Source organism: Schistocerca americana, chromosome 6 (genome assembly GCF_021461395.2).
Source record: "Schistocerca americana isolate TAMUIC-IGC-003095 chromosome 6, iqSchAmer2.1, whole genome shotgun sequence".
Taxonomy (NCBI): Eukaryota; Metazoa; Arthropoda; class Insecta; order Orthoptera; family Acrididae; genus Schistocerca; species Schistocerca americana.
In genome coordinates this window covers 67387976-67412957 of record NC_060124.1, presented here as the reverse complement: position 1 = coordinate 67412957, position 24982 = coordinate 67387976, and the positions used below count along the sequence as shown (strand labels likewise).

Sequence of the window (24982 nt, the reverse complement as noted above, 5' to 3'; positions counted from 1 at the left end):
TGTCACTGAATTAAACACACGCATCTTCTTCACATTTCACTAACAGACAATGCCATTCATGTTTTGATTTAATAACACAGTTGACTAAAAGCAAAAATGGGACAAGCAGATTGAGGCTGAGTGTTCCTACATTACATGATCTTATGTGGATGGTCTCCCTACGCAGAGGTAACAATAGTTATTTGGGAAATGTTGCAAGATAGGCCACCTCCGGTGCCTGTCCTTCAGTGGTGTTTAACGAATATGCCAACAACAAACCAGTTAAGAAATACAAAATCTAGCCATCCACTCTTAGATGGCTAAAGTGTATGACCATCTCACATGTTTTAAAAGAGACAACGTCTCTTTGTCAAGCCTTTGAAAAACATGCCCTGCAAACGCCTGGATAACCTGCGGCATCTAACAAATACTATCACTTTTGGTCACTAGGCAACACAAACTGGCAACTAATTGCATCTGTGGGTTTCCAACTTCTTTACCTTTGAAAGTGTGCAACCAACACCTACCTATTAGAAGAGACAATGTTTTCTGTGTTGCATTTTAAGACAGGTGTCCCCTTGGTGCTGGTGTCATCTTCAGAATGTAAGGAGTGAGTCATAGGACAGCAGTTTACCTCAGGGCACTCCTACTTGACTGTGACACACCTGGCCTTCAGGAATAAATCAATATTCTCTTTAGCAGTGAACTTTAAACATGCATCTCACTGGCCCACGTGTTGCCTCCCAACTCACTCAAACTCACGGACAGTCAGCTCTGAGCAGCATGTGTTAAAGACACAACCCCCAGATAACCCTGGTCCTCCCACAGAGCAATTGCCACATGGCACAATAAGCCACATACAGCACTCAGCCCAGAATTCCATTGGCCTGCCCATATATGTTACAGAGCACAACTGGGTCCTCCTCTGTTAGCTCTCAAGAGGTGACACTAGCAAATAACTTGTTAAAATACTATTTATGAATTATTCTGTCACTTTCTAATATTTGTATATAGGGTAACTAACTTGGCTAACTAGTGTCATCATCTTGAAGGAAAATTAACTCATCAAATGAGAGTTATTAATGAAAGTCTCACCAAACGAACTTCTGATTATATGAGGAAATGTAGGGAAGACTGGCCATTAATTTGAATAAATGTGCAAACAAGTGAAACTTAAATCAATAGTGTAGTGTCTGTTACTGCTCAATTTGGTTACAAACCTGTTAGTAATCTTATATAGTGTGAAACAAAGTCAAATTTAAGACAGTTATCAAAAATGTCTATCCAAGTTCATTGTAAAATTCTTAAAATTTAATTTTATTTTATTTTTGAGGTTACATATGTGTACTCCAATGTACTTCATCTGCGTACACTTTACTACTATAAAGGCTGGGGACCTGACAATAACAAAATATCCGAACAACTTACAGGAATGCAGCTGGGTGATGTTTTCAGCAACTGCCAATGTTTTGTCGGGTGCACATCCTGTCATTTTGAAGGCATAAATGCAACAAGGGAGTTCTGTGCAAGAATATTTAATACCTCAGTATATGTATGAAGACAACACATACACCATAAACAACTAGCACCACCACACAAACAAGGATGACTAGTGTCCAAAGTTATCAATGATGTATATTTACCAAAGATGCTGTAACTTACCAAAGGAGAAAGCACTGGTAGATAGACACAATAACACACACACACACACACACACACACACACAAATTTCAAGCTTTTGCAACCCAAGGTTGCTTCATCAGGAAAGAGGGAAGGAGAGGGAAAGATGAAAGGATGTGGGTTTTAAGGGAGAGGGTAAGGAATCATTCCAATCTCGGGAGCGGAAAGACTTACCTTAGGGGGAAAAAAGGACAGGTATACACTATACACTCGCGCGTGCACGCATGCATGGATGCACGCACGCACACACACACATACAGACACAGGCAGACCTCTTCCCTCTTTCCTGATGAAGCAATGTTGGGTTGTGAAAGCTTGAAATTTGTGTGTGTGTTTGTGTGTTTTTTACTGTGTCTATCTACCAGCGCTTTCTCGTTTGGTAAGTTACAGCATCTTTGTTTTTTATATATATTTTTTCCACACGTGGAAGAGAGAGAGAGAGAGAGAGAGAGAGAGAGAGGGGGGGGGGGGGGGGATGGGGAAGGATTCCAAGCAGAATTTAAACAAAAAACCTCCTCCTGTAATTATAAGATCATTAGCTAATTTAATCACAACTGCTTTCGTAATAATACTGTACCAATTGCTGGAAGTGCGTGCCAGAAATATAACCAATACTGTTGGGTATGCTACTTGTGTAAGGCAAATAGGATAAGTAGTGAGTCTGCAATACATTGGATCAGATAGTAAACACTGCATCCTTTGAATGCAATCCTGCTTATCCAAAACCACCTGAACATTCGCTTCATAACAGACGTGGAAAAGGATGGATGCCTTCCACTCCTTGATGTGTTGGTTAGGAGGAAGATTGATGGTAAGTGTGGACATGTCATTTACAGGAAGCCAACTCACATTGATTTGTATCTTTGGGCTAACAGCTGTCCCCATCCGGCTCAGCATAAAGGGGTACTTTATGCCTTAGTTTGTAGGGCCCGCATCACTACCTCAGATTCTGAAAGTTTGTCAGCTTTGTCGGCTAACTTCAAAGTCATCTTTTGTCAGAATGGTCATAGTGAAAGATATACCAGATGTGTGTTGTGCTACTGACCGACCTCGAACTGGGTGAGTGATGAAAATAAATTGCTCCTAAGTACATGGCCCTTTTGCGCTATGCAGGTAGCATCTCCAACAAGATTGGTCTTATTCTGCAAAAACACTGTGTGACTTGTGTTTTTCGGCCACCATCAAGGGTTAGGGCCTTTTTAAGATTTCTAAAGGATGACCTCGGTTTGCGAAAGATGGGTGTCTACTGTATCCCTTGCAGTTGTGGCATGCCATACATTGTTCAGACCGTCAGGACCAAAGCAGATTGTATGAGAGCCACACATTCTTACAACATCCTAGCAATCTGTTACTGCAGAACAATACCTTGACACAGATTGTGCTATGGAATACAACACAGAAATCATAGTGCACACTTCCAACTATTGGTATAGTACCATTAAGTAAACAGCTGAGATTAAAATAGACAGAGACAGATTTTTGTTTAAATTCTGCTTGGAATCCTGCTCTTTCCCTGATCACACAATGGAAGGGGGTGGCACAGATAGGATTGCATTCTGATGACTTAAAGATGTTGCATTCAGTAATGAGGACCTAAGATATTCCATTCAGTTATGTATATTTAGGACTGATCAGAAGTGCCAGGCTCTAGTTTAAAGGAAAAGGAAGTATTCGCCTCTGGAATCTTTTCTTCATGGTACAGTACGAGAGATCAAGAGTTTATTCTCTCTATTTACTACAGACTGTAACCTAATTTACAGTACCAACTTTCCTGGACTGTTAGAGAAATTTAGCACCAGTATGATGTTCATGAATAGAGGCTTCACTAATTTGTCTAAAACAACCTCAAAGAGCAATGGTTCTCCATAATGGCAACAAATAAGGACATTTCACGATATAAATAGATAGCCTTCGTGACCGATGTCAGCCTTATTAAAGTTCTTCTATATGTACTGCTACATCATCTTATAAAATGCTGAAGTACTAAAATAACTGACACTTCGATTTTGTTGTTGTGACCTTCATCAAGGCAAAGATTAATTAGCTGGGTAGTGTGTGCCTCAGCATAATGGTGTCATAAGACCACAGATGTCATGTTTCATAAAATTTTACTGACTCAAAATGTCGTTGGTCAATGTAAGGAGAGAGGGAGGAGATGTGTGGCAGACAATTTGTGGGCTACACAGCCTGGTAGCCCGATAATGATTGGTGACAAGAAGCATCGACGGCTATTTTTAAAAGTATCGGTGATGGGTTGGAATAAAGTCAACAACATAACACACAGGCAATCCAGCACGCAAGAACTGCTCTAAAACCAACAGAAGAAGAAATCTGAGGAACTTACAAGAAGACTCTTGGTACATGGACAGTACTGAAAGCATCGCAAACTGTCATAAACCTGTTATCATAGAATATCAATAAGACAATGATGTCAGTACTGACTGTGGGGCTGAACTTTGCTATTACACCCACATGGGCCTTTACAGAAAAAATTATTCAGCCCATTGATGCAGCACTATGACGAGTCCCACAAGTTAAATCTGATAGAGTAAGACAAAAAACAGTTAGAATCTTACAAAGAGCAAACCCATCCAAATATAACATCTCTTGGGAAGAAAGAATTGCCACAATTTAAACGGATATTATACAATATGAATATAAAATGAGTGATTTGTTGAGTTGTCCCACCACCCAAAACTTCAAGCATTATCCAACAGCAAAGATTATGAAGAAGACGGGAGCCTTAATTAAAAACTACATAACAAATTGTGACACAGCCAGGGGACACTTCACCAGTCGTTAATGGGATCAACTCGCCTACCTACAGTCTGGTGAAGAATCAGGCTAGAAAACTATGTCCCTTCGTAGGACACACAGAATCCTTTGTGATAAGATTTTTCTTCAATTCATCCAACTTCTATAGGGGCAACATGTACAGAAAAGTTATGTAATGGTTATCTTTGACATTAAGTGTCTTTACCAATCGGTCAAAGAATGAGATTAGCAGAATCATTCAGGAGTGAATACCACCCAATACCTGAGACCTGGTTTGGTAATTTTGTAATGAATCTGTTTCACCTGAAATAAATATTATGAATAACACCCAATAGCAGCAGACATCTTCATGGGTGCATTTGAGAAAATGCTTTAAGCTCTGCATAGTTCTGCCCACCCGATTGGATGACACGTTCATCATTCGGCCACACGGAGAAGCAGAGCTGCCTAAACTACATCAGCACATTAACAGTCTGTGTAAGAATATCCAATTGATGTTAGTACAGGAAAGTAACTGTATGACTCTTTTCCTGGATGTGGAAGTCTACAGAATTCGCAGTGGAATACTGGGACACAAGGCTACTGAAAATCTACCCACATGACTGGTCTCTACACAATGAAACCCATCATCATCTGAACCATACATATTCCACACTACATACGCTGACTGAATAAGCCCACAGCGTCAATCAGAAAAACAATACTAAGCGAGGACTGAAAGATCTGTGCAAAACCTTCCAAGCCAATAGAAATAAAGGACTGTATGTGATCGCAGGGAAGTGGCCTCACAGGAGACTCCTGCGACTGGATAAACAAGCAGCACATGCTCTGCTGACGTAGTTTCCCTACACGATAACAGCATCAAAACACTGCCCACCAGAAGCTTGTCACTGACTGGTAGTGGGCTAAGTCTGCAGCACAGCCCCCTTCCTCTCTCCTAACACTGATCAATGATATTTTAGGGCCAATAAAATTCTTACAAATTTGGCACAGTTGTTCCTATGACGCCCTTAGAAAGGCACTATATTCATTCGGCCACTCCCCAACTAATTAGCCTATACCCTGATGAAGGTCACCACAACATGGCTTAACAAGATATGGCAGTGCACCAAGAAGGATCTTAATGAGGACATTCTATGTATGCTTTGCTTTCATACTCGCAAAACTGTAAAACAGTGGTAATGGGTGGACAATGTGTGTTGATTTATTTCAGAGCTTCTTGGGCAGACCTTCCCTCCTGTTGATATAAATGCTACAGCCATGACAGAGGCCAGTACTGAAGGAAGAAGAGACTGTCTTCCAGAATTAACTTAGAGCCTAAAAATATATGTACCGTATTTACTCGAATCTAAGCCGCACCTGAAAAATGAGACTCTAAATCAAGGAAAAAAATTTTTCCCTGAATCTAAGCCGCACCTGAAATTTGAGACTCGAAATTCAAGGGGAGAGAAAAGTTTTAGACCACCTCTCCAAATAAAAACAAAGTTGGTCCATTGTAACATGAGACACAATTGAGGTCGAATGGATGAAGATACAGCTGCAGTAGTGTGGTTCAAGTCGTAAGCTTAACAGTTAAGCTTTACCAAGTAGCCATTGCTGTGTGTCAGGCGCTCCATCCGTATTTATACGGGTACCCTTCCTTTTTCAAGTGCTTCATCTGGTTTGAATCAATTGCTTATTTTGCTTTGATCTGATAAGTGCCGTTCTCTTTGTTATAGGTGTTTACGTCACTCAAAGCTGAAAACGCATTATTGTATTGTGTCATGCATTGTTTGTCGCATTCTGATAATGAGTGTAGCCGCTCGCGGCATGGCTTGCTTTTGTGCACGGTACCGTGGTTTACAATTAAAAAAAATTGTCTCATAACTGAAACAATGGCAAGAGACTGCTATTTGTTGTTACTTACACTGCTTTGATAATGATCAACAAGAACCAAATAATAGACTGCGTATGATAGAATTTATTCCGAACGAGAGTTTAGCGAAAATTTTTCTCTGTGTGAAAATTTTTGCAGACGCCTCTTTAGTACATTACATTCTGCACAGAAATTAGTCATCTTAGATTCGTGCCTCATTTCTGACTGTATCACTATTCAGCATAAGAACAATACGAATATAAACATGACTTCTTCTGCGTTTGCTGTTGTCTCACTCAAGTTTCGTAGTTTATTAGGCAGACAGAATTTAATTGAGATAGCAGCAAACACAGAAGAATACATGGCATAATGTTTACAGTCTTCTACCTTTTCTTTTAATTTATTTACTGACGCATAGGTTTTGGCGCCAGCATTTATCTTTGTGCCTGCAAAGCATGCCTGTGTAGTGCTACATATATTAGACGGCAGAAGCTAGTTGTGGCGGCACCTACCAACATTTTTCAGAACTTCCGCTTACTTTGCACTCGATTCTAAGCCGCACGCGGTTTTTTGGATTTAAAAAAACCAGAAAAAAAAATGCGGCTTACATTCGAGTAAATACGGGTCTGGTCGACCCCCCAAAATTTTCCTACCTCTATTTTACATAAGATAGGATTAACAAACAATCCATGATGGCTTTGTCAAAAGAAAGTAAATGTTTTAAATATAGTAGTGATAATTTTCTGGCATTGTTAGAAGCAAAACTGAAAAAAAAGGTGTTTTTGTTCATTCAGATACACTAAATCATTTGAGAGATATTTTCCTTGTGTCAGAAGTATGCTAAATATATACAATTAAATATACACGATTACATAACAATAATTGTTATATCTATGATAGTATTATGAAAAGAAGAGACAGACTCACTATATAATGGAGATGTTGCGTCGCACACAGGCTCAACAAAGACTGCTAAACAAGTAAACTTTTGGCCAGAGACATTGGTCATGTGTATGTGAGTTATGCATGCATGCATGCATGAATGAATGAATGAATGAATATGTGTGTGCGTGTGTGTTTTTTTTTTGTCTACTTCATAAGAAGGCCTTCTGGCCTAAAGTTTACTTGTTCAGCAGTTTTTTTTTTTGCCTGTCTGCAACTCCACACCTCTATTGTAGTGATCCGTGCCATTCATTGAAGGGCATGTATCACATACAGAGCTCAGAGTATAGATGTGCATGATCACAGTAAGTTTGTAAACATAGGGCCACATACTGTGGGAAAGTATTACTAGACAAGTTTGGAGCCTCCAGCTGGAGACCACTTGTAATCTCCATGGAGCAAGGGTGAGCAAAGAAGTTCCTGTACCATGGAGGAACTCTGGCACCACGGAAGACGAATATGATGTATATAAGCAATTGTTGTTTTCTACTATTCACATACATGTTAATGAGATGTCTTTGAGACAGCAATATTAGTTGGTTCTGGAAGCAGTAACTTTCCATGTAACTTGTAACAGTTTATGAAAGTTTGGGACACTATACAGAATTAATTGAAACCAATCTACACTTTACTTAAGTAGAGGAGCAATGTTTTGTTTCACAGCCATTTCACTTAAAGAAATCTGCACAGTAGAAATTAGTTTGATGCGAAATAAGAGAAGGGCACAGCATAGCTGGACCCTCAGATAAATCACAAGAGTTGCGAGGTTGAATCTCTATGCCCATGTAATGTGAAAGTGTTAAGGCAGCGGTGTTATGTGCAGCTGCATGGAGTAATAGGCCTACAACAGATGATGTTCAAGCAGTCGAAACATCACCACACAAGTTAGATACAGCAGTCATCAGTCATTGATAAACATTCCATATAGCGACCATATGGTTATAAGTGGAAATGGCAGATAAAAAACACATTGAAAGGAAGTAATCAGCAAAAACAAAGCCAGCACACAGCCCTCAACGACTGATCCATCACCAGAGTGTAGCCTACATCACTGTGATGCCAACACACAGCCATCATCAACAACTGATCCATCGCCAGAGCGCAGTCTACACCACCGTGATGTCAGTACGCAATCTACACCACTGCAATGCCAACACACAGGCTAAACCACTGTCATCATCATGCCATCGTCAGTGACCAGACCACTACCAGCATGCAGTATGACTACAGTGAGCTGCATCACTATTTCACTTCAAAACTGTTTCTGTTGTTGTAGTGAGGTGATTCAGTAACATTTGTGAGTTTGTTTATGCCAGTGATACGAATGAAAATGTCGACAAGAAGTTAATCTGGAAATATTATTACAAAAACTGGAAGACATACAGAGATAGTCTTCACAAGTAACACAAAAATCTAATGAAAAATTTTTGAAGATCAATAATAAATTTGTACACATAATAGACAGTCATGATAAATTTCAAGTGAATATTAATTATAAGTTTGTACAGCTACATCAAGACTTATGAAATCTGATTAAAGACACTCGTGAGCAAGTAATGGGAAACCAAAACAGACTGCAACAAGAATTACAAACTTGGATTAAAGGTGCTCATGAAGCATTAGAGGCATGTTTAGGACATAAGCTAGATCAAAGACTCAATGTGTTAAGAGAAGAAACGCACACCGAAGTCTTGAAACAATGTGACTTAGTTCGGGAAGAGATACATGAACATATTAAAGATTTGCATACGAACGTAGATAGTTTACACAAGTTTGCAGAAACAGAATGTAAATTGGTAAAAGATCACATCAGATGTGCAAACGCGGACAGAAATTTTAGAACAGAGAAGCGGCAACTGAGCTTCTGTATATTCACACAAGATACATTCAGGTACGGAGGAAAAAATGCAAGCACTGTAACATCAGAAATTGCAGGAGACTTCACCCACTTTAGGTAATGGGCAGCTTTCTCGAGAGGAAGTCACTAACAACATCAATGATTTTAAAAGACTATGGGACAAATTGGCAAAAAGTAGAAGGGAATTAACAAAAAGTCAAGCAAAGCTAAATCTTTCGATGCAACAACGCTACTAGAGGAATTGCACATGGGAAGCACAATGAACTTTTATAAACATTTTCCATAGTTTAAACCAGGTGGGGAAGAACATCCAATGTACTTCCTGTGAGTGTTTTCCAGGCCATTACCACAAAAGTGTTTTGAGTTACTTATGAGGGGATGCTGCTGAGTGGGGAAACACTCAGAGGAGTTTACCTCATAGGATGATTTTCAGGAGAAATTCAAGTGTAAATATTGGTCTAAAACAATACAAGAGAAAGTGACACTACAATTATTAGACCAGGAACACTTTAACACTTCATGAGGTAGTTTCAAAAAGTATATAAAATGGCATCTAACAAGATCTAAGTATTTAGATAACCCAATAGATGAAGTATATCGAGCAAAGATACTGGTAAGATGTTTACATACTATGTAACAAAGATAATTATATATAGACTTTGGTCTACCATGAATGAATTGCTGTCCATTATTGACAATCTAGCTACAATGAATAATGAGCACAATAATCCCAGTCATAAACCTATGTGCCAGGAAGGAGGTAAATTTAACCCTGAATACCTGAAAAAACAAGAGGATAATTGTTGTCAGGTAAATAAAAGTCATTAGTAAATCTAAACAATAATGACGGGGAGTATGAAGCACTGATAAACAAACATTTATAAATAGTGGCCTAAAGAAAGGTGATAGAATAATGCAGTTTTTTTCAACAAACGAAAAAACAATAGTAACCGAAAATGATTTGCATCCTGGTCAAGGGGTCATGATTCAGAATGTGTCCAACTAAGTGTAGGCTCAAGAGAAAAAAAGGTGGTTGCCTTTCATGAGGTGACACCACTGCAAAACTGGTTACTTGCTGAAGAAGACAAAGAAACAGGTATCGAGTTTACCAAACCAATAGTTTCGGTAATGATTGAGAATCAGGAAGTGAGTGTGTACATAGATTCTGTTGTGTGCAAGTCTCTGTTAGAAGTATTAAAACATAAGAGTATCCAATACTGCCAGTTACTGGGCTATACGTAGTAGGAATAACTGGAAGCAAAGCAAGACAAGTCAGGAATGAAGTGCGGTTACTGATACCATTAAACAGTTTTACGTTTATGCTTAGTAGTGCCTAATGTAAATTTGCAGTTGTTACTAGGGATTGTTTGGCTGATAGGATTTAAAGTAATACTGAATTTTCCAGGACAGATATTAACAATTACTTATCAAATTCAAATGGCTCCAAGCACTATGGGACTAACATCTGAGGTCATCAGTCCCCTAGACTTAGAACTACTTAAACCTAACTAACCTAAGGACATCACACACATCCATGCCCGAGGCAGGACGAACCTGCGACCGCAGCAGCAGCGCGGTTCCGGACGGAAGCGCCTAGAACCGCTCGGCCACATCGGCCGGCATTTACTTATCAAGACCAAGTATTTTTAGTACCATTTAGTGGGAAGATTACTCTTAATAGCACTGTGATGGATTTAGAGAACACTTTGGATATGCAAAGTATGCTGCAAGAACTAATTAGGACGAAAGCTTATGAATCTGATTTGTTGACTGAGTTGCAGAAAAATGATCTATACCATATACTGTTCAAATGTTGTAAAGTTTTCGAAGATACAACTGGAGTACTTGGTGACTATGTATGTAGTTTTAAGATCAAAGATGAATCGTGTCTTTTCTGTAAACCCTATCTGGTACCATTAAGCTTACAGCCAGCCACACAAGAGGAGATTAATAAAATTTTAGAAGGAGAAATAATGGAAAGGAACTCTAGTGTAGTAGTGTGTAAAGAGATGTCTAGTATTGGATGTATGTACTCTAAATAAGCACATAGAACCTGGAAGAGATTGACCAGTCAGTGTACATGAAATATTGATGATGTTTGAGCACGCAAATTATTTTAGCTTCATGGATCTCTGCTTTTTTTTGTATGAGGGTAAGTCATACTTATTCAGAGTGTTACCCTTTGGATTAAAAATCTCAGTGTCAATATTCATATAAGAGCCTTGGATGCTGTTCTGGGTAAGGACGTATTGAAAGAACTAATAATCTAGGTAGATGACATACTCCTAGTATCCAAGAGTTAGGAAGAACAATGTGATTTACTGGTTAGAATAATAGAAAGGTTTTACATTAAAGGAATAACTTTATGACTATCAAAGTCAATTTTAGGGAGACAAGAACTTAAGTTTCTTGGTCATGCGATAGGCACAAATGGAATAAAAGCAGATATCAGACAGGGTAAGAGCCATAAAAGAATGTCCAGAACCTAAGAGTATGAAACAATTGAAAGCATTTCTGGGACTAGTAGTCAAAACATCACCACACAAGCTAAATACATCTGTCATCAGTCATTAATAAACACTCCACAACTATATGGTGAATAGAAACTTATCCTTTTCATAAAACTGTCTTCATCCCATCCTGGATTTTCCGTCGTTACATTTACATAGATCCAAAAAATAGACTAACAAGACAAAGGATGTGACCAAATCTTCATTTAGATAACATTTCTCCAAAACTGAGCCACACATATGGTACTGTCATTAGCAAGAAATAAATCTTGTTCTTAGCTAAAAATGGACTTATATGACTGACTCTTTGTTCTTGACCCACTCATGTTTGCTGACCTCTGATGCAAAGCCTCACGACTCCAGCAATGACCTAGCCCTGATGTCACCAGTCCTTATTCAGTTACGGAACCTCCAAATACCCCAGTTCTCATTGTAACCTTTCTTGATTTTAGTAAAGATAGACGGCAAAACAGCGAACGATCTTCAACATTTTCTTTTCAAGTTCCAGCCTTTCTTCATCAGCAGTAAATTATTGGTGAATTCTTGGAAGTGCAATGGCGGCAAGACAACTTATTTTCCCAACAGAGGTGGGTTTTAGGCATCCAGTGATTAAGCTGCAAGTTTTGTTCAAGGCAGTATCCACAGTCTTGGGGTGGATTGGCCTATACCACACATGAGATGCATGTTTTGCAGCAGAATAACACAGAGCAAAAGCTGTACTTCGAAGACTCGTGGTTTCGCAGCCCAATTTGTATCTCTTAGCTTCCTCAGGATATGTCTGGCACTGACTTTAAGCTTGATGTTGGAGCAATGTACTCTAAAAGTAAGGGAGCAACCCAGCACTGGGGAGCATAGAGGAACCACACAGTGTGCAGCCGCAGTATGCCAATCGTGCAGTTCAACCAGTATGAACAGATTGTGACGATGGTGCCCCCAACAATGGTAGAAAGTGCACTTATCCACCAGCTGATTCTTCCAATTTGCATGCATCTTTTGAAAATACAGTAAAACTTCCCTTAATGGACACTTCCCAGTAGTGGACTCCTTGCAATAGGAGACATTTTAAAATACTCCTGCCAAATAACATTAGCCCTTACTGAAAAACTCTTCTGGATAGCAGGCATTCTCAGTAACAGACATGGACACTGAAACATTTCTCCCAAGAACAATTAAAACTTCCTAATATGTGACAACAGCACGAAAAAAAAACGGAGCAGTGCCGCATGCCATCACTGAGAACAGTTGCAGCTGTTGTTGCTAGCAGCTCTGATGCTGTTGCAAACTGCTTTGATGATGCCACTGCTGCTACATCGATTTCATGTGCAGACTTTTCATTCATATGCACCGACACACTGCTCGGCCATTCAATCCACACCTCTGGTGGTGAGTCAGCCACCAAGTGCCACAGAAGACTTGTGTGAAGGTGCTCATTTAAACTGTGTTTCGCCAGTAGAAGCACCAGTGAGAAGTGCTTTTCAGTGGCTCTGTGTATGGGGGGCCTAAAGTGCATACTGTTGCTGCTTTTGTGAGAGAGAGTTTATGTACTGTAGTGCTAAGATGACACAAAAATGGAAATGGTTAACACTGAATGAAAAGGTTGAGATAATCAGTGTCTAAGAAAAGGGAAAGCTTAGTGTTAGAGATATGGCCACAAGATTTGATGTTGGAAAAACACAGATCAGTGATGTTTTTAGAGACAAATATGGAATTCTGAAATCGTGGACTGGAAATGATAACCTTACCAGCAAACGTGCTTTTCCTAATACACCAGGCTTAAAAGTTGACAATCTGACTTTTGAATGGTTCTGCTGTTTTGCAGCAATAACAACCCTGATCTATGAGAAAGCACTCGCAATCACCAAGGAGTTGGGGGTTACCAATTTTAAAGCATCTGTAGGTTGGCTCCATCCCTTTTCTGTGTGTGGTGAATCCAGTTCAGTGTATGAAAGCATAGTGTCAGACTGGCAAAAAAGGTGAGCAGGAATTTGTGAAGGTTGTGAAGAAAGAAATATTTTTAACTGTGATGAGACTGATCTTTTCTTCAGAACTCTTCCCAGAAAAACAATGGCCCTGCAAGGCGAAAAACTGCCCAGAAGGCAAAATTTCAAAAGAACGACTCACTGCTCTACTGCGTTTTAATATGATAGGCAAATCTGAAAATCCTTTAAATACAGCTAAGGCTGTGAAGCCTAGACGTTTTAAGGGTCTTGATTTGAGTAGACTGAACATGGAGTGGTCTGCTAATCAACGACCTAAAATGACGAGAGCAATGACTGACAGGTTGTTGGCATTTGATATACCAATGGAAAGACAAAGGAGGAAACTGATTTTGTTTATAGATAATGCCACTTCCCACTGTGATACTGCATTAAAAAATGTGAACGTATTCTTTTTGCCACCAAATTCAACTTCACATTGCCAGCCACTCGATCAGAGGATTATTCAAAATTTCAAAGTGTTTTAAAAGCAAAAAGTGTTGAGACATATTTGGTCTCGAATGGACATGAACTTGGAAAGTTTATTAGTGTACTGGATGCAACTCTGTGGCTTTCCTTAGCCTTAAAACAAGTAACTGCACAACAATAAGCAACTGCTTAACGAAGGCAGAGTTTGTTTTTAATGACTGTGCTTTGGGAATTGACAACAGTGTCAAAGAAAGCAATCTCAAGGAACATGGGCATGAACTTCAACTTTAGTAGAGGAATTTGGTGGATCTTTGGGATACGCCATTATCGACGATGCACTGTCCACAGAAAGTACATCACCTAGCATAAGTGAAGTTGTACAAGAGCTGCACCAAGAAGAGTGTGGTGACAATGTTGAGAATGGAAAACAAATTGAAGATGATGAAAGTGATGTGAAACTGAACCAGACTTTACGCCACGTTCAAGTAAGAAGGCAGCTGAAGAGGTAAGAAATTTAAAACACTACTTTTCAGTGAAAAGTGATGAAGAGGGACTCAGTTTAATTTTAGCAGTTGACAAACATACTGAGAACACATTTATAAATGACACTCTGGTTCAAAAAGAAACGTGATTATTTCAAACCAATCTTCCACGCGCATGAAAGAAATTTTAATGCTGTATTATTGTATTTATTAATGTAGTATTGTACTTAAATAAAAGTAAATTTTTACTACTTGTAAGTAGTACAGCACTACTCTGCCTACAGTACACTGAACGTACTGTGTTGTATACTGTATTTTTTATCCTTTCCTGAATAGAGGACACTTCTTAAAAGCAGACATTTTTATTTTCCCCACAGATGTCCATTACTCATAAGCTTTATTATACATTTTACAGATTAAGAACTTGTAATGAAAATGGAAATTGTTCAGGAAAAGGTATTGATAATTTTCTAATTTTCAATGAAGTTGCACAAAAATTTCTGGAGAACTATATGGAATCCAGTGCTTGAGTGCATAGTGGGAAAACACACTGACTGAATTTAAAAAGTTGGACAGCTCAATTACTTAGGAAAAAGCACTTTGGCAATTCACATTTCGTACTACTTCTACTTATACGCTGGTGATGACAGTGAAGAGTAGGGAGGAAGGTTTCACCAAGATGTTGAGGAAATGGAAGACAGATACCACACCACGTGAGACATCTCAATGCTTGATGATTATTGCTAGATTTTATGCAGATATCACACACACATTGGTCACACGAGAAGGTCTGAAACATTTTTGAGGCAAAACAGTCAATGAGGAACAAAAACCTGAAAAAGTATGAATACATTTTCAGACTTATTCAATACTTACAATCACTGTATATGTTCAATTTTTTTCTGGAAATTATATGCCATTCAGTACAATAAAGAAACAAATATTTGCTCAACTTCTTATGAATGATTAATGAATAAAACTTACGTGGTAGAGAAGAACTGTAGTTTTATTTTAAATCAGTACAATAAAACTGTGTCAGAAGCACTTGAAAATTTAAAAAACATTTTTTAATGCACCAACTTTTGCAGACCTGTATATTTAACCATCTAGGAACTACTACAAACTGTCTGTACTTACTCTGAAAAAATATTTGCTTCCTCTGTTGTGTTAAGCAGCTGCTGTTTACCTTCTATTGGTGGCTTATTATCTACAGAAAATGTTGATATTTATCAAAGAATGCCAGTTATTTTTTGTAAGAATAGATGATTGTTTGCAGTGAGCATTGTTACTTGCCATACAATTAATAGGAATCTTCATACAATAATTTCATACCCGAATACAGAACATAAAAACCTAGATAAGGATGCAAAGCATACATGAAAATTATTTTTCTGTTTACATTGTAGTTGTGTGGACATCAATTCAATTGGAACTTTTTAAATTTATTAACAAAAAATATCATTATGAAGTAAATATGCGGGAAAGTGAGTGTAAGGATTCTACAATCTTCAATGAGATCTCTGCTAGACCTGCAATTACATACTTTATATGTTTATAGAACTGAAACTGCTATGAGGTTATCCCAATTTTAGTACCTCACACCACATTAATTCTGACTTCATGACATATATGCTTTTCTTTGTTTTCTTATAAAATGAGATATCATAACCATCACTGCAAATGATGTAACTACCTATAGCAGCCCTCAAACCACAGGCTATTTGACACCAAAACGCTTCATTAGGCATGGTTGTATTGGATGTGGCAGCCCACTGATGTCCTCTGACCTCTGAACTGACTTACCTAACCAGTTACAGGCATACCCACCATCTAAGATGGGCTCTGAACCACAGTGAACTTGATATAAGTCAATTTCTAAACTGGTCCTTCATTATGTTTGACAAAATGCTTCAGAGGAGGAACAATAGCTGTTATGAGCATGAGTGCAACAATCAATGCAGTATGGAACCTGCAGCACCGGCCGGAGTGGCCAAGCGGTTCTAGGCGCTACAGTCTGGAACCGCACGACCGCTATGGTCGCAGGTTCGAATCCTGCCTCGGGCATGGATGTGTGTGATGTCCTTAGGTTAGTTAGGTTTAAGTAGTTCTAAGTTCTAGGGGACTGATGACCTTGGCAGTTAAGTCCCATAGTGCTCAGAGCCATTTGAACCATTTTTTTGAACCTGCAGCAAGGGATATAAACCAATGTACTACACAACAAGACAAAACTGAAACTTTTAATTTGTGAGACTGTTTATCAAAGTACACTATACACTAAGAGCAAGATAAGGCAACAAAATAAGAAGCAACCCATTTGTAGTTAAGTCTGGATGAAAAGTTCCTTATACGCTTATTCCTTCAACAAAATGGATGACAGTATTTTGTCTGACATCTTGAATATTCAGGAATCCAGTCGGATGTTTGCGCGTTTTCGTTCGCACACAATATTTCAACAGCGTGCCTCGCTGTCTTCTTCAGGTGCTACCTGAGACTGGTCCTTGGGTTGATCGAGTCCAGTATTTATGCCTGGAAGGAGCTGGGCGTTCCCTAATCGGTCTGCACTGAGTCGAATGTTCCGTCTGTGGTCTGTGCCTGCCAGACTTGGTTGCAATGGACCCCTCCAGTCGCGGATCTTCCGACTGCCGTCCGTGTCCGTTTTGGCCCTCCTCAACAGTTGTGGTCGTCATCTGAGGTGTGTCCGACCCGATCTGAGATGTTGGGTACTCTGTCTCACAACTGTTACTATGATTTCCACTTCTGTTTCGTGCTGGGCACTCCACAATTGGTCCGCACCACATCGTGTGTTCCGTCTGTGGTCCGCGCTCATCAGACACGGCTACATTGGCCTTCTCTGGTCGCATGTGTTCCGACCGCCGTCCGCGTCCAGCCTGGTCGTCTTCTGAAGTTGAGTTTATGATCTGGGATGTGTCAAATGTGGTCTCTTATGTCTGACACCTTGTCTCACGCCTGTTCTCTCGGTGTCCACTTCTATTTCTTGTAGAATCCCGGAGTGTCCTGCATTGAGTTTTCACAAGCTCAAGTGCTGGATTCCAGGCAATGTTGATTTGGTATGCCGAGTCATGGTTGATTAGATTGTCTGTGACCTTAATCTCAATGGCTTCTTTAATGACACTGTCCCAAAATCTTGAGGTCTGTGTCACAATCTTGGTGTCATTGTAATCCACTGAATGACCAAGTTCCAGACAATGCTCTGCGATGGCTAATTTAGTTGCCTGTCTGAGACTGGTATGTCTATGGTGTTCTTTACACCCGATGTCCATAGTTCTGGTGGTCTGGCCAATGTATGACATCCCACACTGGCATGGTATGTTGTAAATACCAGGCTTGCGTAGCTTCAGTTCATCTTTTACATTCCCCAGCATAGCCCCAATTTTGGTGGGTGGGCAAAATATGCTCTCGATTTCATATTTCTAGAGAATCCTGCTGATTTTGGCAGAGATAGGTCCGGTGTACGGCAGGTATGCTATCTTCTTTGCCTCTTCTGGTTCTTCTTCTGGATCCTTTGGCTGATAGGCAAGTTGAAGTGCCTTCTGGATATCTCTGGAGGAGTACCCATTTCTGCTGAACACTGATCGTAGGTGTTCTATTTCTGTGGCCAAACTATCAGGATCTGACAGAGTTTGTGCTCTGTGGACCAGTGTTTTGAACACCCCATTCTTCTATGCCGGATGGTGGCAACTGCTGGCTTGTAGGTATAAGTCAGTGTGTACCGCAAACCTACGCACACTGAAAACTCAATGCAGGACACTCTGGGATTCTACAAGAAATAGAAGTGGAGACCAAGAGAACAGCCGTGAGACAAGTTGTCAGACATTAGAGACCAGATTTGACACATCCCAGATCATGAACTAGACTTCAGAAGACGGCCAGGCTGGGTGCGGACGGCGGTCGGAACACCGGCGACCAGAGAGGTCCAATGTAGCCGCGTTTGATGGGCGCGGACTGCAGACGGAACACACGATGTGGTGCGGACCGACTGTGGAGTGCCCAGCACGAAACAGAAGTGGAAATCATAGTAACAGTCAAGAGACAGAGTACCCAACATCTCAGATCAGGTCGGACACACCTCAGATGATGACCACAACCGCTGAGGACAGCCAAAATAGGCGCGGACGGCAGTCGGAACATCCATGACTGGAGGGGTCTGGCAGGCGCGGACCACAGACAGAACACTTGACTCAGCGCGGACCGATTAGGGAACGCCCAGCTCCTTCCAGGCATAAATACTGGACTCGATCAACCCAAGGAACAGTCTCAGGTGGCACCTGAAGATGACAGCGAGGCACGCTGTTGAAATATCGTGCGAGAATGACGTGAACATCCGGCTGGATTCCCGAATATCCAAGATGCCAACAGATCGTTGGGAAAGCATGAAGAATTACATCAGTATTTTGTCTGTTGCTGCGGTATCTGTATTAGAGTTGTTAAAAGAAATCAAGCACATACAATATAGATAGTTCATGAAAATATCCTGGACACATTCCTATAGTTAATCAAATTCTTTGCTTGTGTGTCTGTTCAGATGTATGTGAGCACCATTATCATGGTAAACAAAAGGAAAATGCAAAAAAGTACCAACAAAAAAAGTGTGAATAAATTGAATATAACATGCTACAACTAATGTGCCACAATCTACATTTTATATCACTTTACTCTTTTCTGGGGAAAAATTTAAATTTACACATTATGTATGATCTGTGGTAACAATTTTCATGGGAAAAAGGTCTACATCTACTAAGATGAAGTAAAAGCAATAAGTTACCTGTGATTTTTTATTTTACTCCATGACAAACGAAGACATTGCCAGTCTGTACCACCAAGCTTTATATCTGCCTCCTCTTCCAGAATTAGTGACACAACAGGTTCTGTCTTGAAGACTGGGTACCTGTGCATGACACTTAATAACTATATGTCATCTCTTAGTATCAACTGGAAGCTTTATTTATAATGCTGATAGTAGGCAGTGAAAACCTCATAACCCCATTTTGTTAAATTTTATGGGTGAAGCAAAAATGGTTTCTTAAAAAAATGTATAAAGTGATATAGATAATGCTGCTACATATGTAACTATATAATAAAAGCCTAGTTACTTGCATATTAGAGAAATCAATGCACTTTTAAATCTCTTTTTGATAATGGAGTTACTGGAATTACAAGGTTTTCACAGACAGATGGAGTTAAGTGATTTGCACTGCCTCCCACTGATAAGCAGAATGCTATGGTCAACGACAATACTTATTTCCGTCACCAATTTCAGATTTAAGGAAAAAGGCACACCACTCATCTTACAGTACAACCACGAGTACACAACAGTGATGATAATCAACAGTTCTTGCATTTTTGTTATTAATCACTGTTCTCCCAAAAGTTAAAGAGAGAGAAACACAGTAAGTGTGTTGGTAAACAGATGCAGTAAGTGATCCAAAAAAAGAAAGGAAGGCAGGGAAGATTAGGGTTAAACATAACATCACCAATGAGACAGTTATACATGAAGCTCAAGCAGGGATAAGGAAGAAAATTGTTCATGTTGATTTTTAAGTGAACTATCCCAGGATTACATGAAGCGATTTAGGGAAACCAAGGAAAACTTAAATTTGAATGGCTGGATGCAGTTTTGAACTGATACTGTCCCGAATATAAGTTTAGTATCTTAACACACCACTACCTCGCTTGGCGTATAGTAAGTGATCCAATATTGTCGATGGTAGGAAACAGAGTAGAGGCAGAATGTAATACAGATGTAACAGCAAAGTAAGTAAGGCAATGGAAGAATCTAATGAGTATCTGTACAGAAGTTTTAAGAATGGAAGTGAAAGAGAAAATCATCGGTGAAGTTAAAGAAGAAGGGGGTGGAATAATGCAAGGGTTTAAATAGATCCGTAAAACAGAATATTCTGTGTAGTTGCACATATTATAAAAGTTCTCCCATGTAACACTCTATCATTTTAAATGATAATGCAAAATGCTGGGGATGGAATGTAAATCACAGTATGATGCCTAACACCTCTAAAAAGAATTGATTATTGCTGGGTGGTGTCAAAGTTGTGTTGTTTCTTTGCAAAGGTAAGACGGCTTGTATTACTAACAAACTAAGAGAGTATTCCCAAAAGTAAGGTCTTCTATTTTTTTTTTATAAGTACATAGACCTGTTTATTTCTCCAATGGATTACACATCATTTTACAGCTTGAACATTCAGCTATTTTTCGACATAATCACCATTTCTGTCGATGCATTTTTGTATACGCTGTGGCAGTTTTTGTATGCCCATGTCATACCAGCTTGCTGCCATGCTGTTCGGAAAGTTATGAACCTCTTCTTTCACCTCGTCATTGGAGCTGAATTGCTTTCCAGCCAAATGTTCTTTTAAGCTAGGGAACTGGTGATAGTCACTGGGTGCCAAGTCAGGACTATAGAGTGGGTGGGTGATTATGTTCCACTGAAACTGTTGCAGGAGGGCAACGGTTTGCTGAGCAATGCATGGGCAAGCGTTGTCATGGAGAATGTGTACGCCCTTGCTCAACATTCCTCTTCTCCAGTTGTGAATTGCCCGTCTGAGTTTTTTCAGAATCTCACAGTACCTGTCAGCATTAATTGTGGTCCCAGCGATTCAGCTCTGACAACGAGGTGAAAGAAGAGATTCACAACTTTTTGAACATCATGGTGGCAAGCTGGTATGACATGGGAATACAAAAACTGCCAGAGCGTCTACAAAAATGCATCAACAGAAATGGTGATTATGTCGAAAAATAGTTAAAATGTTCAAGCTGTAAACTGATATAAACCATTGTAGAAATAAACAGATCTATGTACTCATAAAAAAATAGGAGACCTTACTTTTGGGATTACCCTCGTATTGGCTGTGAGGTATCAGTGGACGAATGATAGTCAGCCTACACGCTCCTATACTGTGCACTATTTAATCAAAACTGATCAATGCGGTGTTTACTACAGGCTCCACTGGTAAGCAAATGTAGCTGCGTTCCTCATTGCAACTGAAGTGTATAAACATTATGAGCTGTGGAAGGAGTGAATGGGGATGAATGTGGACTCAAACTGGTTCTACTTTGGAAGTGGCAACCACTATATGAACATATCTGGTATGTATACAAATTTGTAGCACGAGTCTCATTTCTTTTGTGTCAGATCGCATATAAAATATTTTCTGATGAAGTGTGAGAACAAATCTGTAGTAAACTACTTATCCACTGCCAAGGAACTGATCAATTTTGATGGAACTTGTCCCAGCATAAAGGCACAGTTTAAGGCTGTAAAGCAGTTGTGCACTAATAAACTAAGCCACAGTAAATTTTCTCTCGGTAATGTAAATAGTCTTTCTTTCCAGATATACTACCTTTTTTTTGTCCTTGTTCTATGTTATTTTTTCGTTATTTTCATTACACTGTAACCATCAGTTCTAATGTGCTTTCTGTCTTTCCCACTCGTTTTCATTACTGCTGCCCCCTTCTCCCTCCCTCCCTCCAGCCCCCGTAGCCTCACTGTTTCACACTGTACATATAAATTCACTTCTTACTTTGTTAAATTTGTATTCATGTCTTACATTCCTCTTATAGTTTCTATTCTTCTGCAATACAATGCTTGTGTTTATTATACAGTACACGTATAGTTCTACTACAGGCAGACATATCCACCGCCCCTCTTCCCTTTCATTCTCCTCCTGTGCTGCATCCCACTTGCTGCTTCATTAATCATTCCAGTTTTGGTTGCAGTGTTGCCCACCACCAGACTGTTTGACTACAAATCTTTGGAAACACAGAAATTCATACAAAATCGCAAAAAAAGTACTCGAACCAATTAAAAGCTGGAGAGGAAATTCACACTTGCAGAATGAAGACTGGTGGTGCTGAAATGGAACACACAAATCCAATGTGTGGAAAGGCGGGCACTAAGGTCCTTAATATTTTGATATTTTGGACACTTTACTCTGAACAGTGTGCTTTGTGTCCTTGGCATACAATAACTGTCAGTATTCATTAAGTGTCACTAACAGCTTTATGTTTTTCATGCTGGTGAGAAATGTGTGTAACATATGAGCTGTTGTATGATACAGTATCCTCAAAGTAGTATCCACCTCCAGTGGTTTAAATTTTTACAATAAAGGAAGTCACAAGGATAGCAACTGATAGAGTAACAATAACTCTCTTCACCAACATGTAGCTGTTAAGGATAATATTTCACTTAAAACTAAAAATTACACAATAAACATTTGTGCACCACTGTTTGTTCAGAATGTTTTCCAAGTTGTGCAGGGTGATTTTGTATGTTTATGATAGCTGACTTCTTGGGCATTAGTGGCCTGAGCTGCCGATTACGTCTGCATGAGATGTGATCACTTGTATGTATAAATGGTGTGTGCTTCTCTGCTTCTTTTTTGCTGAAGAAGGATGTGGCCGAAAGCTTTGTGTAAATGTGTCTTAGTTGTGGCTGTTTGCAACTTAATGTGTCTTCTATATGGTAGGTAGCAATCTGTCTTTTCTTACATTGTTAATAATGAAAGTTCTGTATACAGAACTCAAAAGCACATATTATCAAATATGATTGAAAAAAGACAGTGTAGACATGTACTGTATAGGGGTATTAAAAGCATAATATCAACATTCTTTTGTTGGTCTTATGTTTAGTACCTGCCACATCCGCATCCTCTCAGTTCATCAGGATGACAAACTGAGAAGATGTGTACACAACCATCTGAGCAGGCAGCTGCCAGCAGGCCTAAACGTTGCAGGTGTTTCTCTTCCGTTTCACATCCGTTCCTTTCATAACAACCTGAGGGGCACCATTCCATACACCAAATTGCTCCATAATTGTGCGCTATCGCAAGAGTAAGTGACGGAATTGGGGGTGACCTGGAAAGGAAGGAAGAAATACATGTACATAAGTATATAATCTAATTTTCTCTACAGTACAGTTAACATGTACCTTTCAAAATAATGTGAATTTTACTTGCAAATAATAGTGCTAAGATGACTGAACACTATTCTGACAGCAAAATGGCACAATATGCCTCTAAAAGGAAGTACGAAACAGTTAACAACCAACACAAAAAAGTGGAAATTAACACAAGAAAAATAACAAGGCAGACGAATTTCACATGATTGTCATAATCAGTTACCGTAAACTGAAACAGCAGGATGGGTTGAAAAATAAAGAAATAATATTTAACATCAATTTTTCAGCATAGGCAGTCCCATCTAGCAAACAAAAGACACTGCCTATACTACGATGGTCCGTCCTCTGCTAGAGTACTGCTGTGTGGTATGGGATCCTTATCAAACAGTACTGACAATGACACTGAAAAAGTTCAAAGAAGAGCAGCTCTTCTTATACACATAAATACATGAACTACACAGAGAAGTTTGCTAACTTTCAGGTGAATCTTTCTTTTGAGCTTTAGAACACACATACACATATGCATATTCATACACACACGTGCTGCCCCCCACACACCCATCCACACACACACACACACACACACACACACACACACACACACGCACGCACGCACTATAGCTCTGAAGGAGGATTTGCTTGTAAACTGACAACAGTATCTGTCCTGTTCACATCCCTATCGCCTATTAATAATTCACTGCTTCAAATATTCAGTGGCTGTTACCTTTATTCCTTAAATTATTTTCATTTTACCAGCAACTTTTCATTACTATATTTATATTTACACATTCTTTCATCCTTGAAGTGGTATGAACTGATGCCTTATCTTAAATCAATAAATTTCTTTAGGGTGGTAATTTGAAAACAGTTGAAGTTACCGACTCAAGAAGAGGCAAATGGATGGTATTTCTCGCTTTTGAGCAACCTATTTACTGTAAAGTTGATGCAAAAGTTTCTGGATATCTAAGTTCTCAAGAAATGCTTCTGTCCTGGCTATCCTGTGAGCAGGCATATTGCTGTCATGTGGCCAGACTGAATCTTTGTCCATATTTGGCTGCTGCTCTTCAATTCTCCCAGAAGACTTGCACCAGCATACCAATATTAAGTTACTTTTCTACATCCTTCATGTGTATCTGGTGCAACTGCCCACTTGGAGGAAAGAAATTGCTCACTCTCTTTTTTTTTGTCAACAGTCCCAATCCCTCTTCACTTTCTTTATACTGTACGAACATCTAGACTCTGCAAGCCACCTTACCAAAACTGGCAGACAGTATTTCATGCTCCTCAATCATTTCACCTCTTTCCTGATTCATTCACAAACGGTATGTCAACCCCCCGCCCCTCTTCTCGATCAGTCTCCTGATTGGTCTGATGTGGCCTGCCATCACTCCCTTTTCTGTAATGAGGTTCATGAGGTAAACAACAATCAGTTTCAAGTATGGTTTAAAAAAGTTAACTTAAATAAAAACATTACCAATTATAAATATTACAAATGTACAAAAACTAGGGTTCTCAATACGTTCACTTTTGACACTGTGACATCCTCTTTCCGTCAGTCTTACTTCCA

The 24982-nt window shown here is 39.4% G+C and overlaps 1 protein-coding gene across 1 annotated transcript in view; it reads right to left on the bottom strand.

Moving 5' to 3' along the window:
• The window catches only part of LOC124619967, a 293396-nt gene that overhangs the window by 17491 nt on the left and 250923 nt on the right, over positions 1-24982 (bottom strand). The window contains exons 22-23 of the mRNA XM_047146629.1: positions 23151-23372; positions 19270-19392 (exon numbers count right to left, since the gene is read on the bottom strand). Of these exons, the coding sequence (XP_047002585.1) occupies positions 19270-19392; positions 23151-23372 (345 nt within the window). The remainder of the gene's footprint in view (positions 1-19269; positions 19393-23150; positions 23373-24982) is intronic.